Genomic DNA, 17,111 nt, shown 5'->3' with positions numbered 1-17,111 from the left:
CTGTTGTAAGTCAATTAGTCTATTTAATCACCACAAGCAATATGGACCTCAACATGTACAAAATACAGCCGTTCAAAATCCAAGCACTTGTTTCCAGGTTGCCTATGCATTTCTGAAGCAAGACTTGTTTTTCCAGACAGGAATATTGCAGCCAAAATGGAAAACAGGAAAAAAAACTCATTTGCTTTGGTCGCAATCAATTTCTGCAGTCAGAGTAAAAGTAAGTTTTTTGGGGGAATATAAATCATGATCTCCAAAATGATGATGAATATTTAAAATAACTTAAATTCCAATTAAATCAACAGAGATCATATTGTTTAATATTTGTAAAAAGTAAAACACCTGATTTAGCACAGAACTAGCAATCCGTATGCATCAAATCACAGCTCTGCACTTTATACAGCAGGAAAAAAAAGACATCCAATCAAATCACATTTCCGTACAGAATTGCACTTGGAAAACTGCACGTTTAACAAGACTAAATCAACTCATCCGCCCGCCTCTTCGGCCACGGGACGCCAACAAAAAACAAACCCCAAACGTATCTCAAAGCCGCGCGCGATGCTTGAAAAACCTCAATATACACATCGGACTATTTACAAGTGCAAAATTGTGGTATCGGGGGACACGCGAGCTTTCACGGTAAGCGTGCGAGACGTGAGCAAGTGGCATAGCCAGTGAACGTTGGTGCTCTCCAGTTCAACCCCAAATATACCTGCGGGCGCATATTGTGCAGAGATTTGCTTTGTGAGTTTTGTCCGTCCATCCATCCATCCATCCGCCACAGCACTTTGGCGTCTCATTAAAAGTCAGCGGCAACGGGGGTCTCCCGCCGCACACCCGAGCCAATCGTTTCCCCCGGCACCGTGTTCAGTTGCTCGTACGCCAGACGGCCCTCCTCGCCTGCAACCCCAAAAAAAATGCATTCACTTTTAGAACATGTCAGCAGTGGAATAAAATGGTTGAACAACATGCAGCCGTTTCTGCAAGTGGACTGCAAACTGGGCCGATCTCATTCAACTATTATGACTTTTCTTATACGGTATTTTTTGGACTAAAAGTCGCTCCGGAATTCACGTCGCATTAGCCATGAAATGCACAATCAAGTGAAAAAAAACATAAGTCGCTCCGCAGTTATAAGTCGCATTTTGGGGGAAATTTATTCGACAAAATCTAACACCAAAAACAGACATGAACGAGCAACAACAGGCTAAACAATACGGTATGCTAACGTGGCATAAACACAAACAAAGAGCTGAGAACAGGCCTGATGTAACATTGGCAGTTATCCAAATAACTATAAACTTTATCAAACCATCTGTGTCACTCCAAATCATTAAATCCATCGATTGTCCTTTATGTAAACAATGCCGGGTGCGCGCCGCTGACGGCGGTTGCATTTGAAATGAAGACTAATAAGCAACAGTTGGCATTTTCCGAGAAATGCAATTGGCAAGTTAAAGAAGCGAGATACGACAATGAGCTCTTATTTTACCCATAAAATGATATGAATAATTCTTTATCCCACCCGACTGACCAAAGGTGAGCAGCGTTTCTACGGCCACTTGGCGCAGCTCCTTGTCAGCCGAGTCGCACAGCGCCGCCACCGCTCGGATGCTCTCCGCCGCCTGCAAAGTGAAGCGCAACTTGCACATTGGTGCGGCTATGATGGCAAAATACGGGAGAGAGCCGTCAATGACCTGTAGGCAACTGAGCGCGGCGCACGCCGCTCTCTGGGTGTGGACGCCCGCCTCAGATAGCGCCTCAGCGTAACACTCCAGCGCCTGGCGGGACACAAACATTTGGAGTCAACACGCTTCCACAAAACTGACCAAGACAATGAAAGCAAGTGACAAGAGTGACCTTGTTTCGAAAATGGGCATGCGGCGCGGCCGCCGCGTTGGCAAGGTAGTCGGCGGCTGCCTTGTTCACGACGCCATCCTGGGCGATGAGCAGCGAGGCCAGCGTCCTCAGGGTGGCGCTGTGGGGCCACAGGGCCCAGGCCGGCACCTCCCGCAGCACCGAAACATCTCCGCCTCCCAGGCGCTCCGCAAATGACTCTGAAGGCGACACGCACGCACGCACATTAGTTCTTCCAGACTTGTGTCGTATCGTTTTCATGTGTTTGCAGAATTTGTCCAGTTTTGATTTGTAGAATTTCCATCCATCCATTTTCTGAACCGCTTAGTCCCCGCGGGCGTGCTGGAGCCTATCCCGGCCGTCATCGGGCAGTAGGCGGGGAACACCATGAAGTGGTTGCCAGCCAATCGCAGGGCGCAGAGACGAACAACCATTTGCACTCGCACTCTCAGTTAGGGAGGCTTTTGGGATATGGGAGAAAACCCACGCCGACATGCAAACTCCACACAAGGAGGTGGAATCGATCCCGCACCCTCCTAACTGTGAGGCGGACGTGCTACCCGGTGCGCCGCCGAGCCGAAATAGAATTTATTTGGAGAAAAAAAATTCATAAAAGGATTCATAAAAGGCATTTTTCCTCATGAAATTGATGAAGTATCTAAATCGCACATCACGAGCGAAAGCAAGTCACCTTCTGCGGCCAAGTGCAGCAGGTGCGTTTCCATGTCGCCGACTTGATGTTTCACCGCGTACGCTTGGAACTGGAAAACGGTCACAACCTCCTGCCTCGGGCCGTTTGACTCGGGAAAGTCGTTTGCGTCCACCATCTCGCGTACCACCAAAGGGATCACTGCAACATGACGACAAAAACGTTGCATGAGGGGAGCCCGACATCTTATCAAAGTCAAAAAGATGACATGAACAACAACATGGCCTGGTTACGACTCCAACAAGAAAGAGCAAAGCGTGACCTGCTCGGCAGTTTTGCGGGTATTTCTCGGATAGTGTTTGCTGGTAGCGCCGCGTCATGTGAGCGGCCACTCGTTCCAGCGTAGTGTGGAAGAGTCCAGAAGAACCGCTGCACTCCGCCCACAGCGGCAGCACCCAGTTGTGCTCCGTCAGGCCCAGCGCCACTGCAACCACACAGGAGCGTCATGTCACGCGCTCCGTCCGCCAACAGGTGGAGGCTGGGGTACGCACCCTGGGCCGGAGACGACGGCGTCCCCGGGTGCTCCGCGATGCTCTCGGCCAGCTCCTCTAGGAGGGCCGTTTGAGATGCCATCTTGACGAGGACGCTGCGACGGCGCCACGGGTTAACACTGTTGCTCGACACCTGCTAAAAAACAAAGTGTTTCTACGCGTCACTTTATGGCCAGGTATGGCACTCAACGGCCATACCTGGACAAGTCGTCGGCAGTAGCGCAGGTGCGTGGCCAGGGCGGTGTCCAGGCTGTCGTTGGCGGTGGTGAGCGGCAGGGGGCTGCCGGCCACGCTGTTCCCCACCCCCGTGTCCTCCGTCAGCGCCTCGCTCAAGTGGCCTCGCGCCTCTGCCTGCTGCTGCTCCCTGTTGATGAAATCTAAATGAAATCTAAAATAAAGTGACAACTTTACATGGTTGATTTAGGATTAACTCGAAAAATGATTCTTGCAACTAAGCTGATACAATAGAGGAACACATGAGAAGATTTCAACCTCACCCAATTGGGCCAGCGTCCATGTCAAACGGCGGCGGCACGGCTTCGCCCGTGTCGTCATCGTCAAAATCGGACGTGTCGAGGAAGTCAAAGCTCTCCAGTGCGCTCTCCACCGTCAGGCTGAGACTGGACGAGCGGCTTCTGCGGCCCGGCAGGCGGCACTAATGGCGGAAACACCCCCCCAAAAGAAAGTTAAGGCGGGCAGCATAATTCAAACGAGGGGCCGGCCGGCCGGGGCTCACTCACCTTCAGGAGGTCCTCCAGCCGCATAACCTCCTGCTCCAGGTCCTGCAGCTCTCGGCATCGGTGCGTCAGCACCTCCAGCGTCAGCAGCAGCCCGTGGACGGCGTCCTCCAGGTCGCCCTCCGCCAGCAGCCCTTGGCCTGCCTCCGCGCCGTCCGCCTCTGACGTTAGCCGCTTAACCAGCTGCCGTGTTAGGTTGCCGCCGCCGCCGTCCTCGTCTTCTGTAGTCATTCATTGTTGGATTAACACGCTATTTCCGGGCTTGTGGAAGTGCCGTTGTGAGAAAGAAAAAGAAAAGTTTGGATTCCAAAGAAAAATGTGCTGTATGAGAAAGATCAGTAAAATATATTAAAAAAAAAAAAAAATCTGTTTACAAAAAATACAGATATTTTTGGGAAAAAACATGATTTCCTAGAAAAAAATGTGTTTTTTTGCTCCAGAAACTCATGAACATGTCAACTGAAAGACAAAAAAATGCTGAAAACAGATGATCTTAGTGTTGCAACCTTGTTCCAGCTGGACAGGCTTGAGGTGCTCAGCGTGGTCCAGGAAGACATCCTCTGGTGCCACGGTGGGCGGGCGTCCGACGCGCTGGGACTCGATGCATTCCCACTCAGAGTCCTCCAGGCTGCCGCTCGTCCCGCTGTCCGTCTCCTCGCCGCCGGCACCGTCTCCCTGATCGTCCTCGTCCTCCTCGGCGATGGAGCCGTCCCGCAGCCTGGAGGGCGAGGCGCACGCGTCCGTGTCGGGCGGCGTGACAGTAATCTCTGGATTGGACGGTGCCGGCGAGTGCGAGCTGGGGGCCGGGCTGGGGCTGGACGCGTCCGAAAAGGTCAAGGACAGACGCTTGCCGTTTTCAAACACGTCGTCCGGGAGAGTCGACTGAGGAAGGAAGGAAGGGGGGAAGAGGAAAGGGGGCAGGTGGGGAGGTGGGCCGGGGTCAGAACTTGTCTACTCTGAAAAAAGTTGCTGTTTGACAGCCACTTTCGGAAATTGAGGACATTTTTGTCAAATGATTTTGATGAAAAACAAAAAGGCCAATATATCTTAGGGAATATTCTTTATAAGTAGAAAAATGATTTGGTTTTGAGTGTAAAATAAAAACACCAAACACGACTCAATCTATTTGGAGAGAAACGATTTTTTGTTTCACGACAACTCCAAAATGAATTTCTACTCATAACAATGAAATTGTATTTTCTAGATGTATAGGATTTCGAAGTTGCCATTTTGTGAGAGCCAAACACAGCGAAGAATGAAATGCGTTTGAGCCATTTGCACACCGCATGCAGAAAAGTGGGCGGGTTTGCAAGGGGGATACGGGGAACAGGACCAAATGCCACGCCAGTCCACACGCACTCACGTAGACCTCCAGGCTGGACTTGGACCTGGGCGCAGACAGGTCGCCGAAGGAGCGGGCGCGCCGGAACGTCTCCTGCAAGGCGTCTCGAAGTGCGTGCAGAAAGGACAGGCGCTCCGTGGGGGGGTGGCGGCACAATGTCTTTGCAAGCGGTCAAGGGTGGGCGGGGTTAGTCGGGGGGGGGGGCAGGTGCGCGGCAGCTCCAGGAGGTGACGTACTCAACATGCAACGACACGAGCCCTGGCAAGCGGTACTCACAAAGAACGAGGCGTCCTGGAAGGTGGGCGTGTCAGGGGTGCCCTGGCTGTAGATGGACACCCGTCTCTGCAGCGCCGCCGCCGCCGCCGCCTTGCTCACGTTGCCCGACGACAGTGTCAGGTCCTCCACGTCGAAGGGCCTGCGGGACGCAAAAAAAACAAACATCACTGTTTGCCGCCACCATAGCATCAATTAGGCACGCCAGAATGCAATTGGGTCTTTATGAAAGACAAACGTAGAGCCAATGACAAGACATTCAACTACAACTGAGGAAAAAGAAAAAAAACGTTTGAAAAAAGCTCCAAAAGCAAGGAAATATATTGTAAATGAAAGTATATACATGAAAAAAAATTGGATCAACATTCAACCGTATATAAAAAAACAAAAATGTTCCAAATAAAATGTTGTACAAATTCAATCAGATGACAATGAAAAAAATGTGAGCTAAAAAATGTCATTGGATGCAAAGACCCCTGGCAGAGGTTTTGGAGTTTTTCCTTGCCCTTTGGTGATGCTTTGAGAAGAATTGTCAATTGATTGTCTACGATTGTCTACGCCCTTTGAGACTGCTTGTGATTTAGGGCTATACAAATCAACTTGACTTGAAATGTCAATCAAAATGATGATGCCAGTACTTACGACCAAGTGACCTCCAGGTTGAGCTTGACGGTGGCCAGGTCGTTGACGTCCACGGCCACCACCTGCGGCATGGCGGTGAACAGCTCCTTGGTCTCGCAGATGACGCTGCCCACCAGCAGGTGGGTGGCCAGACCCTTCAGCTCCGTCACCTGTCGCCGCGTCCAAAAGCAATCAACCAATCTGCCTTTTGGCAGCCTTCTTTCTCGCAGGACAAACCTTGATGTTAATCAGCTCACTAACGAGCGGCACAAAGATCATCCGATCGCTGTCCCAACTCTGTCGGGAATTGACCTCGATCCTCCCCTTCAGTTTCCATCGCTGCCGACCATAACGCATGAAGATCTGCCACGCCACGCGGTGTGGGTACGTGGAAACATACAAACAAACAAACAGACAGACCGACCATCATTCAAAATACTTGTCAGAGTTGGAAAGGGCAATTCAAAACACTTTTATGACAAAATACACACACTATGTATTTTGTGAAGAATACAATGACTTTTACATCAAACATAATCAATTCAAACAAAGGGGAGGAGGAGGTGACTTGCCTCGTACTGGTCTCCTGGACAGAGGCGGGCAAAGCCTGCCAAACCTGACAGAGAACAAGAAATTGATGAGAGGGGGGGCCTGACTTCACTTTAAAAAAAAAACAAACACTCACCTTTCATCTTGATGTGAAATTCCCCAAGCAAGTTCTCCAGATCGCCTTCAAACGCACTCATGTTCTGAAAGACAAAACCTCCTAAAAATGGCCACCTCAAGACAAAATGGCAGCCTAAAATTCAAAAAGAGAAAGAATGCGAGCACCTACCTCTGTATATTCTTTGTAGCGGCGGTTGACTTCGGCGATGCTCTCCTTGGTGGCCTTGGTGGAGGGCGAGCAGGTGAAGGCCCGCTTCATGCGGCTGGCTCCTTCCCGCAGCCGACTCTGAATGCAGAAGGCCTCGTACAACTCGTCCACCTGCGCGCGCACAACATTTCACTTTCAACTGTGGTGATGATGGAAGCGGAGGTTCGAAAGTCATGACTCAGTGCTTATGTAATCAAAAGAAAATAAAGTGCTTATGGCGCCTGCTGTTTGACTGCCATGTCAAAAAATCAACATGAACAGTTCATGAACTTTAACTTTTTTATTTCACGCACGCCCCCACACACACGCCCCCCTCCCCCCCACACACACACACCGCCTCCAAGGACTCAATTTGGTCCTGACTAACATCCTCAGGAAGTCTGTGTTTTTTTTATTGTCTGGCGTTGGTGCCTCTTGTAACCATGGCAATATGGGGAGCAGCACGAGTGTGCTACGGTCACATGTGATTGGACGCGCGGCGACAACCTGCAGGAAGAGAACTCGCACGACCTTGAAGATGACCAACGGACATTGCGGAAGAAGACGAGGGAAGGAAAAAAAAAAAGAAAGAAAACAAGACAACCAGAGCATCCTCAGTGGGAGTTTTTTTTTTTCTGTAACAGGAGTTAGCAGCCTGATTTCCTTTTGGGCAGTTCTAGTTGACTTGAATTGGAGGATTTAATTATTAATGTTGACGTTTCTAAAGGGATTTCTCGAAATTAACAATAAAGACGATAAAATATTTTGGCTGTGTTTTTGTTTGCTTACCTTGCTGATGTGAAACTCCAGCCGCCTCATGTACCTCTCGATGGCTTTGATTTGCTGCAGAGAGCAAGACAGGGATTACACCAAGAGCTGCACACGTCATTTTACAAAATATACTTCAAATCTTCTTGTGCTTTAATGGCCCGTCCAGCATTTTTTTTCCCCTCCCTTGCATGCCGTCCGTCCATCCGTCCGTCCGTCCTCACTCACCTTGTCCAGATCATACAGAACGCCCTGCACGCACACCAAGAAACAAACAGAAGAAAACATTTTTGTTCCTTGTGCACTTCACGAGTCACGAGCTACCATCATCTTGTTTGGATTTTCCTGGGACTCACCAGACGAGAGTTCCTCTTCATGTCCTTCATGAGCAAGGTCAGCTTGTCCAACTCGGCCTGGTGCACTTCCAGATATTCGCTGACAAGGATACAACGTTAGGCACAGCGTCACTACACTTAAATGGTACAACACAGAAGGTGCGCAAAAAGAGCCATAAAGAGAAAGACACTGGAGCGCGGCTCAACTTTCAAACTCACTCTAGGCCTTGTTTGAGTGCAGTGTAGATCTCCTCCAGTCTTTCGGGCTGAGGCTCTCTGGAGCAGGCGCTGCCGCCGCCACCGCTCCCCTTGTAGCCAGACAGGTGAGGCTTTTTGGGCTTGGACACCGGCTTCTTCTGCGCCACCGAGTTGCCCATGAACGAGTTACACCTATGCAACAACAAGAAAAAAACACACATATGCGCACATGTTAACATTTGGGAGATACTGATACGAGTCTGTAAACGGCGCAATTGTGTGTTGCGTTATTGCCATTTTGGAGGCTCTCCGTGTGAAGAAGTGAGTGAGGCATGGCATGTCGTGCATGTGTGCTGACAGCGAATTACGATGCCTGCGTGCGTGCGTGCGTGCGTGACCCCCTCAAGGCCGACCTACATTCGAGGCGGCTCGGACTGAGTGGAGAGCACGTCGGCGCTGCCGCCTCCTGACTAGTTTAAGGCGTCAGAATGGCTCTTGTCAACCATTTAGAAATGTCAGCTCGGAGGGAAATGAGCGCGAGGGGGAGGGAGACGAGCGTGACCTAAAACGCAATGATGAGAGGAAGGCAATAATGTTTCCAAACATGCATGAGTACCAATAGGAGGTATCAGGACATATTTTTGGGATTCATCATCATCGCTACCTCGAGCTGCGTGGGCCATTTGAGCCTTACCGCGAGCGACGCTCCTGTAAGGTGCTGAAGCCGGCAAAGGACTGACTGCGGATGATCCCGTTGGGCCCTCCCGGCGAGTGCATCCCGGCGGCCGCGATCTCCAGCTTGCGCGACGACACACCTGCCGAGAGACGCGTAGTCACTGTTGAGACGTTCCGAGCGACGGCCCAAAGATTTTTGCCGTGGTCTCTCTCTTCCTATAAATAAAGCACCGACCGGTCGCTCCGGATTTAGCTGCAGCGTGACTATTTTAAGAAAGCGCAACCCAAAACCAATGATACTTGAGCTGAAAATGGATTTGAACTGGCTTTGCAGCAAAAGACTGCAGAAACATCCCAGAGTCATCGATTAGTCGTCAATTGCCTCGATAAAGCCTTCGAGAAGTCCCGCAGTCTGCAATCTTGTTATTGTGTCGGATTGTAAAAGAAAATTGAGAGCAAAGATCAGTTGTGCCCTTTATCGCTTGAACTCATTGAAATTCACTTTGTCCTTTTCCAATATCAAGTCAAGGAGACATTTTTATACGGAATCATCAAATTTGGGTTGTTGGGTGCACTAAATAAAGCGCTGAAGCTCAAGTGTGTCAGCGTGCTTTTTACTTCAATAAACTGCCTCATCCCATTTTGTCTCTGGTTGCCATGGCGAGGCTAATTCATACAGGCAGAAAGATTTAGCTGCCTTGTTCAAGCGTGCGCACGCACGCACGCACACGCGCACACAAACACGCACACGCACACGCACACACACGGACGACTTGAGGACGCATCTTTCAGTTTGTTTCACTTTTGGCCCTATACCATGTTCTGAAGGGAAGAAGGTAGAAGCCGCTCTCCCAAATTGAGAATCCGGGTCTCTTGCTGGATGGCTGGGAAAAACCTGCCTGCTCATCCATCCCCCACGGAGCCAGCAAGAAACCCTCGTCACACACACACCTCCTGTCTCAGGACGCCTTTGTGCACCGACCGGCGGCCCTGAAAGGACTGACTGGCAGCCTCATTCAGCCGCGTCATTGTTGAGGCGAGGGGGGCCAAACTCCATCTTCCTTTGGTGAGCAAGGGAAGCGCGCCGTTACAAACAACGCACTCATAAATATTGGACCAAACTAATCAGAATCACTGCAATCAATATTTGTGTCAAAACAGTATTAGCTACACGGAGATAATGAGCCTCCCCCCACGACACGCGTGTGCGCAATTGTGGCCCCGTTTCAATTGTAGGTCACGTCACGAGCGTCAGCATTATGTACTGGCTGAGCAGATCCAGTCAAGCGTACGTGGCTGGACCGCAACTGCTTAAGACATTTTCACGCCTGCAAAACGGAGCTCGGATCAAAGTACGGTGGACGGAATGAAGGCAAAAAAGGGCTGCATACGGGTCGGGTCGGCTTCCCGCTGGTGGAAAGAGCAGCGGCTACGCTGGAATGCGGCCACTACGCAAACAGGGATCAGCTCGTTTGTTCCGGCCTCGTTTTTAGCCAGAGAACAGGAGCATTCCTTTCACTGATAGCGGCCAGTGCTTGTGCCTGACATTTTGCTTCACTGTTAGCTTCATGCATTCCTTGCCAAATTGCATGTGCAAGGTTCAATTCAATTGGACTCTGAATCATTTGCATGTGAAAAATACTTTGTCAGCAATACGTATAGTCTCTCCCAGCTGCCGGCCGCAAAAGGTAAGAAAATCAGCTTAGTGCCCCTAAAACGCTTACGGCAGGCAGGCAGGCAGTCACGCTTGGCCAGCTGCTGCTCGCCAGAGGTGCGCCTCAAAGTATCATGTGACGCCAGGAGAGTGGTGGAGCATGTGCCATGTGGTGGGTGCATGCCACTACCGCCCCCACGCCGTCATACTGTAACAGGAGGGGGTGAATAGCCTCCATGGGTGAGGCAGGGTTCAAGCGCACCCCTTCCTGCCCAACACACCCTCGGGGGCCAAACAGAAGGGGAAGGGCGGCAGTATGGAAGGAATGGGGAAATAGAAAGGAGGCCAAAATCACAACAGACTGGAATGGCACTCAAGTGAGAGCAGACCTCCAAAGAGGCTGAAGAATCTGACCTCCACAAAGTTAAACTATGTCAAACTGACAATCAAAACTCTTGACTCTTGACAAATAACTCCTTTTTAAATCAGACGAGTAAAAACTGGTCAAATATAAAAAAAACAAAAACAATTTGCAATTCTAGTAATGACACAAATTTAATGCACAATTTGTCTTCGCGGGCCACATAAAATGATGTGGTAGGCCGTATCTGGCCCACGGGCCTCGAGTTTGACACCTGTGGTTTAAACGGTTCAAAAAATATTTTGGGAATAAAAAGAGAACACAAGCATTCCATTAAACATAAATGATGCAATTATCCATCCATCCATCCATCCATTCTCTACTGCTGACCCGGAGTCGGGTCCCGGGGGCGAAGGCTTCATATCACTTTCTTTTATCATTCAAAGATTACATTAGTCAAAACTGTTTGCATGTTTTTATGACGGTTTTATGATACATTGATTCACTTGAAAGTCATTTTGGAGACTGCAGCAAAACGTACTGTTCTGACAATTCAATTCATTGTACATTCACAATTCAGAGTAGTTTTAAAGCGAGTTTTGTAAGGAGCCAAACCTAGCCCCAAAAAGCAGCAACAACAACAACAACAAAAGAAAGAAAGGCAACTGAATTTCCTTCAAAGCACGCTGTGGGCATAATTCCCTTAATGGGACTTGGGTGAAAGGCTTGTGTGGAAACGAGCATGTGGGCTACATGGATGAAAAGAGCATTCTGGAAAAGGCAGAGCGAGCCAGCCGCAGCCAGTCTGGGAACAGAGTCTGCTTTGCATCCCGACTCGGCCTCTTTCTAAAGCCACTTCAGCGCAGCCCAAACAAGCTGGCGGGAGAGGCAAATCGCAGCCACTTAACCATATCAAAGCAGAAACATATTTTGTGTTGGCCTCCTGTCCACCGACCCATCTACCATGAGCAGGCCATTTACACAAAAGCCAACAGATGGGCAGCATAGCAGCTACTTTTCCAAAATTGGCCGCAAAAGGTGACCTTCGGGGAACGCTGGCTTACATCCGCTACGGGCGGTATCGCAACACACAGCCACCTTTCACCTTTCCCCGGCCGGCACAGTGCTGGGGGCACTTTACGGACACAATGGAATGAAATGTGCTTTTTTTTCTTCTATCGCCAAACAAAAAAGTGCCACAAATGCAACGCCATATCAAAGTATGTGACTCTAGACCAGTGGTCGGCAAATAGGGGCCCGCGGGCCAATTTTAGCCTGCCATCTATTCTGTCTGGCCCACGAGATGACATTAATATGATATATATATATATCATTTTTCAGCATGCGAGCTACTTCTAAAACAACCGAGTCAAAATGATCCACCTACACACCACAAAAATGCAAAACATAAAACAATTTTCAAATGTATTAAGGGTTCTTTGTATGTACAATGTATGTTGCTGTACCTTGCATATTTGAATAGGCCAATATTGCACAACACACATCATAAATATTGATTTTTTGTTGTTGTAATTATAGCACGATAGGCTGACAAAAAGAATAAAAAATTAACGTCACGCTGCGATCGACTGCTCTAGAGAAACACAAAAGCACCTGAAAGGATGTCTGTCAGCCATTCAATCCATAATTATGTCACAAATCCTGCCTCCAGTGGGAGAAGCACACAAAACTAACAGTACGAAAAGACCGTCGTCAAATCATAACCAGAAAACAATTCTTGGGAGATTTGCTTGTGCACCTGCTAGCTAGCAAGTTTTGACATTTCGATGACGTACCTGATCCAAATGGATACTATGTTCAAGTTTTAGTAGCAATGAGGCCACTGAGCACTAACTAGTGGGCCTTCCCAATCCTTTGTGTTATTAAATCAATCCAACTTTCGACTTTGTCCAGAAAGTGCTTCCATCTGCACCTGCTTGCTTTTAACATTTGGAAAACAGGTCATTACGTTGAAGTGTGTTTGCTCACCGGAATGGAACCCGAAAAATGACTAGTCCACTTTTGCCCATAATCGCCGTGTCGTATGGAGCCACACACCTCCTCCACAACGAAACGTGCACACACGCGCACACACACACACCATGACCTCATGTCACTTGTCTTTTGACATTTAAAGAAACCAAAGGGGGGGGGGGGGGCAACTCAAGATAGAAATAGAAAGCGGAATTCGTGTGTAACTCGTGTGTCCTCAAACGCACCATCATAGGGATACAAGTGAAAATGCGGGTTGCTTTCGTCCAACATCGCGGTCCTTCCTTTTCAAGAGCAAATAAATGTCTGCAACTCACCTTTGCCAAGGTCTATGTCTGTTTGACGTGGCCTAAAGTAAAAAAAAAAGCGATCATTTTTCGGCTCGTCTCCCTGCTCCCCACACTGCATCCACCCACCCACCCGGTCATTCATTCATGGGTCACAAAAAGACGCTCGTATGCCGCCATCCGAATGCTTTTAAAAAGTGCAAAATAGGATCAAAAATGGTCATTAAAATGAGTCAATCTCAAGGGTACATCCGTTAAGCGTGTCGTTCCGACGTCGAGTGTCCGTCCACTCGTCTTGTGCCCACTCCCATGCATCGCAGTGAGCGATCGCTCGCTCGCTCGCTCGCTCGCTCGCAAGTGTTGGCTCCTGAGTGAACGATTCGTTCAAAAGAACATACCTATTCAGTTAAGGAGAGTGAACGAATCTAAAGATTCAGTTCACCTAAAAGAACTGGAATTGCCATCACTTTGCTCGCTCCTCCAAGGCAACCGCCAGCCAATAGGGAGGGCAGAATTGGCTTCCGGGATTTGGACGGCAAACGAGATCAATCAAAGTATGTAAAGGTAATTACAGAAAGCGTATATAGAAAATGTACTGGACCTTCATTCGAAACTCTCCGCACCCATAATAACGTATAGAGAAAATACATGATTAGTATTGAAAAGAAAAAAAAACCCAACCTGATTTTTATCCTGTACTCAACGGATACAGATTGATGTGAGGGAATGATTATTTTGAGGTACATGACTTTCCACATTGAAATGATTTTGGAAGACCTGCTGTTTTGGTTAGTTAACAGGTTAAGAATTCAATACATTTTGTGAACTGACTAAATGATTCCAAAAGCATTCCAAAAGAAATAGCCTTATATGTTCCTTATCCATGTCTTTTCCAGTACATTCATTCCTCATGGTCACGGTAATTGGCCTGCCTAAGTGGACGGACGGACGGACGGACGCGCTGTTCCACCCGGTGCGTCCAAATCCAATTGTGTGCGTCCTTCCAAGAAGCAAAGGGAGCAGAAAATGCTTTTGTCCTTTTTCATCCATCACTCCACATTAGAAATGCCGGGAGGGAAGGAAGGAAGAAAAGGGATCCTTGGCATTACCACTTGGCAGCAACATTGTTATTTACGCAAGGACGAAGAAGATTTCATCCCCAGAAAAGAGAAGCCCCATTAAAAAGCCTGCCGTAACATTAGGACCTGTGGTAGTGCCACACTACCATGAAAAAGTTGGAAATTATTCAAATGAATATTGTGTACAAATCATGACAGACTTTTTTGTAAGGTATTGCTGAAATCCACAACTTTTTGGGGTGAGCAATGAGTCAGACTCACAAGTGCTCGGGCTTGCTCAGCTACTGTAAACTTGAGCCTGTAATTACGTCTGTCGTCGACGTCGGGCCCCAACTGCCGGCTGTATTTTCCACCGTGCACGTACACGTAGATGTAAAAATACGTGATTGGCGTGTCTTCACCTACTCGTCCTTTTTTGTTGGATTTGTATGGGTTTTTTTGGGGGGAGTGTCTTCCTGGTGTAAAAGAAAGTCTGACGGACATCTGAGGAAAGAGTGGAGTCAGCTTCCTGCAAGTGGCCTCCAAACTTGACCCCGCTGAGGTTTGTAATGACAGCTTGTTGCTGTTGTTAAGTTCCTCCCAAGAGACCCGCGGGGAAGTGTCTGGCCTGCAGAATGGAATCGAGAGCTAACCAGTCTGTCTCATTTGGCAAATTACGCACGTTTGGCCTTTTTAGAATTGTCCAGCTTCGGTGCCATCGTCGGAATGCAAGTTCTGCGAGACGAAAACACAGATGGGGTGTGCAAGTCCCTACTGGGGGTGCGCCGGGATCAAAGAGTGAGAAAGAGTCCACTAGCAAACTTCAGATTGAAGATAAACAAGAAAGTTAGATGAAACATCTGATTAAAATTGAGGGCTTCACCCGTCAGAAGGGAATGCGACAAACGCAAATGGAACCGTCTTCAAAGTGGAAGAGAAAAAGATATGATGAAACAGGAAAAGGGGGCAGGATTCCTCAAATTATTAGTCATTGGGATTGAGTGGGTAGCACAAGGTGGGGAAAGATGCAAAGATGTGATGACATAAGGAGAAGAGGGGCAAAGCCTGTTTAAAGCATCCAAAAACCAACTGGGAGTGAATGCTCATATGACATTTGCCAATGCCCACCCCCCTACATGACTTTGATAGCAACCTATTGAAGGAAACTGTGAGCAAGACATTTAAAAAATACAAACATCTGCTTAAAAAAAATGGCCCACATGAGCAAATTTCTGCTCGCATTTGTTTTAAAATAAGCAAACTGTGTGTGTTGTTTTTTTTTGTGCTTCCTCCTATAAATAATCAGTCACCATGTCTAATGTTAGGCTTCCATCTCCAAAAGTGTCGCAACGGACGCCCGCCCACTCATGGGATCACAGGAACACCCGCAGAGTTAAGGCGTTTCTCCCACACAGTCAAACAAACGGCCAAACTCTGCACATCCAATTTCAACTCCTTGCGTACAATTTTCTTCCACAAAGACAAATGCATGGCAAAAGCTTCTCACAGATTTGGGCTGCAACTCAAACCCTGAAGTTGCACCACTTTTGCAAATTTGTTTCAAAAGCAACAAATGCTCTATGATTCACAAAGGCATCAACACGTTCACCGGCACGCATACAGCCCATCACGTCTCCGCCCAACATGCAGGTCACGAGGCGCATTCCCGACTGGCCTACCACCCTCGTGGAAAACGTCCTCGGCCTCCTCGAGCATCATCGTCACGTCGTCCGGGTCATAATCCACGGCGGCCATCCCTCGCTCTTCTTCTTCCTCTTCTGGCAGTGTGATGATCTCTCGAGGCCAGCAGAAAAGACAAAGCGAGCGCGTGCCGACTGCCATGCAGTAGTGCGCGCAAGCCAGCCAGCCAGCCAGCAACCCTTCGCTAAGTTTCACCAACTGAGCGGATCGTTTCGAAACATCCTGTTCAAAGCTGAAGTGAGACTGGTGTGTGTGTGTGTGTGTTGCTGAGAGCACTTGTATGAGTAAGTGTGTGTGAGTCAGTGAGTGGAGGGGCGACCGACTGCTGATGAGCAGGAAGATTTAGCTGCAGTGTTATAAATCAGGCACACATGCTCTCAAAGTGTGCAGGTGTCATTCCTTCAGGTTGTTTTTTTATCTTCTGCACTTCACTCGGCCTAAATGGAAAGGCCTCAGTGCGGTGGCTATTAATATCTCACATGGTCGCCATGGCACCCATCTCGAAATAGTACACCAACAGACACTTGATTAGGTACACGTGCACATGCTCAAAAAAGGAAACGTGAATAAAATGCTCATTTGTGGGTTTGATACATTTATTTTTGTTTTCACAATATTTTTTTCAAAGTTCAGGTTGCGCTGAAAGTATTTTGTTGGGGGTGAATAATTTGGACATTAAATCATTTATGTACAGTCTCAACAAAATATATATATTTTTTAAACAAAATATAATCATTTAAAAAAGAACACATTTTTATGTATTGTTTGGGTTTTTGGTGGGCTGGAAAGGGGGGAAGCATTAGATTTATTTTTTCATCAAAATGATACATCTAAAAAGGATCATTTTTGGGATAAATTACTTTCTGATTTGGTATTGCCAATATTTGGAGATTTGTTTTTGCTTTTTTTAACCTTGAACTTGTTCTATCTTGCATCATGGTGTGGTTTCCTGAGTGGAAATAGAAAGTAGGGCTAGTGTGGATTCATTAGCACTTTTCCTTAAGACTTCCTCTCAGGGGAAAGCTGAGGACAAACTCATTTCCGCCTGGATAAAAATATTGAGACATCCACGTACCCTCAAATAAATCTCATTTAGAAATGCATCCATTGGGAGGGATTGAGCAATGCGAGCAACTTTCCCACCCCAAAAGGGAAATTGCGACAAAAGTGGCGAAACTCTCCAACTCTGATGTTAC

The 17,111-nt window shown here is 48.1% G+C and overlaps 1 protein-coding gene across 10 annotated transcripts; it reads right to left on the bottom strand.

Annotated features, from left to right (window-relative positions):
* Positions 1-3: 3 nt before the first annotated feature.
* Positions 4-16,098, bottom strand: ripor2 (RHO family interacting cell polarization regulator 2). Of its 10 annotated transcripts, XM_085900301.1 has the most exons (24): positions 13,290-13,546; positions 13,187-13,218; positions 8,882-9,002; positions 8,209-8,379; positions 8,011-8,089; positions 7,883-7,906; positions 7,676-7,729; positions 6,869-7,018; positions 6,719-6,782; positions 6,606-6,649; positions 6,271-6,396; positions 6,055-6,203; positions 5,416-5,554; positions 4,304-4,679; positions 3,801-4,018; positions 3,558-3,715; positions 3,259-3,424; positions 3,061-3,196; positions 2,832-2,993; positions 2,552-2,710; positions 1,864-2,060; positions 1,701-1,784; positions 1,538-1,628; positions 4-903 (listed from the first exon to the last, which is right to left on the bottom strand). In XM_085900301.1, exons 1-24 carry the CDS (start codon positions 13,295-13,297, stop codon positions 803-805), a joined length of 3,009 nt encoding a protein of 1,002 aa, XP_085756427.1. In that variant the 5' UTR covers positions 13,298-13,546; the 3' UTR covers positions 4-802. The 10 variants fall into 10 exon arrangements, with proteins under 10 accessions (XP_085756427.1, XP_085756423.1, XP_085756424.1 ...); XM_085900297.1 differs by lacking the exons at positions 13,187-13,218; positions 13,290-13,546 and adding an exon at positions 15,894-16,098; XM_085900298.1 differs by lacking the exons at positions 13,187-13,218; positions 13,290-13,546 and adding an exon at positions 15,894-16,098 and having other exon boundaries at positions 3,061-3,193.
* Between the last annotated feature and the right edge of the window lie 1,013 nt (positions 16,099-17,111).

This window comes from Syngnathus leptorhynchus, chromosome 20 (genome assembly GCF_054491065.1).
Source record: "Syngnathus leptorhynchus isolate UIUO chromosome 20, UIUO_Slep, whole genome shotgun sequence".
Taxonomy (NCBI): domain Eukaryota; kingdom Metazoa; phylum Chordata; class Actinopteri; order Syngnathiformes; family Syngnathidae; genus Syngnathus; species Syngnathus leptorhynchus.
This window is presented reverse-complemented; position numbering and strand designations above follow the sequence as displayed.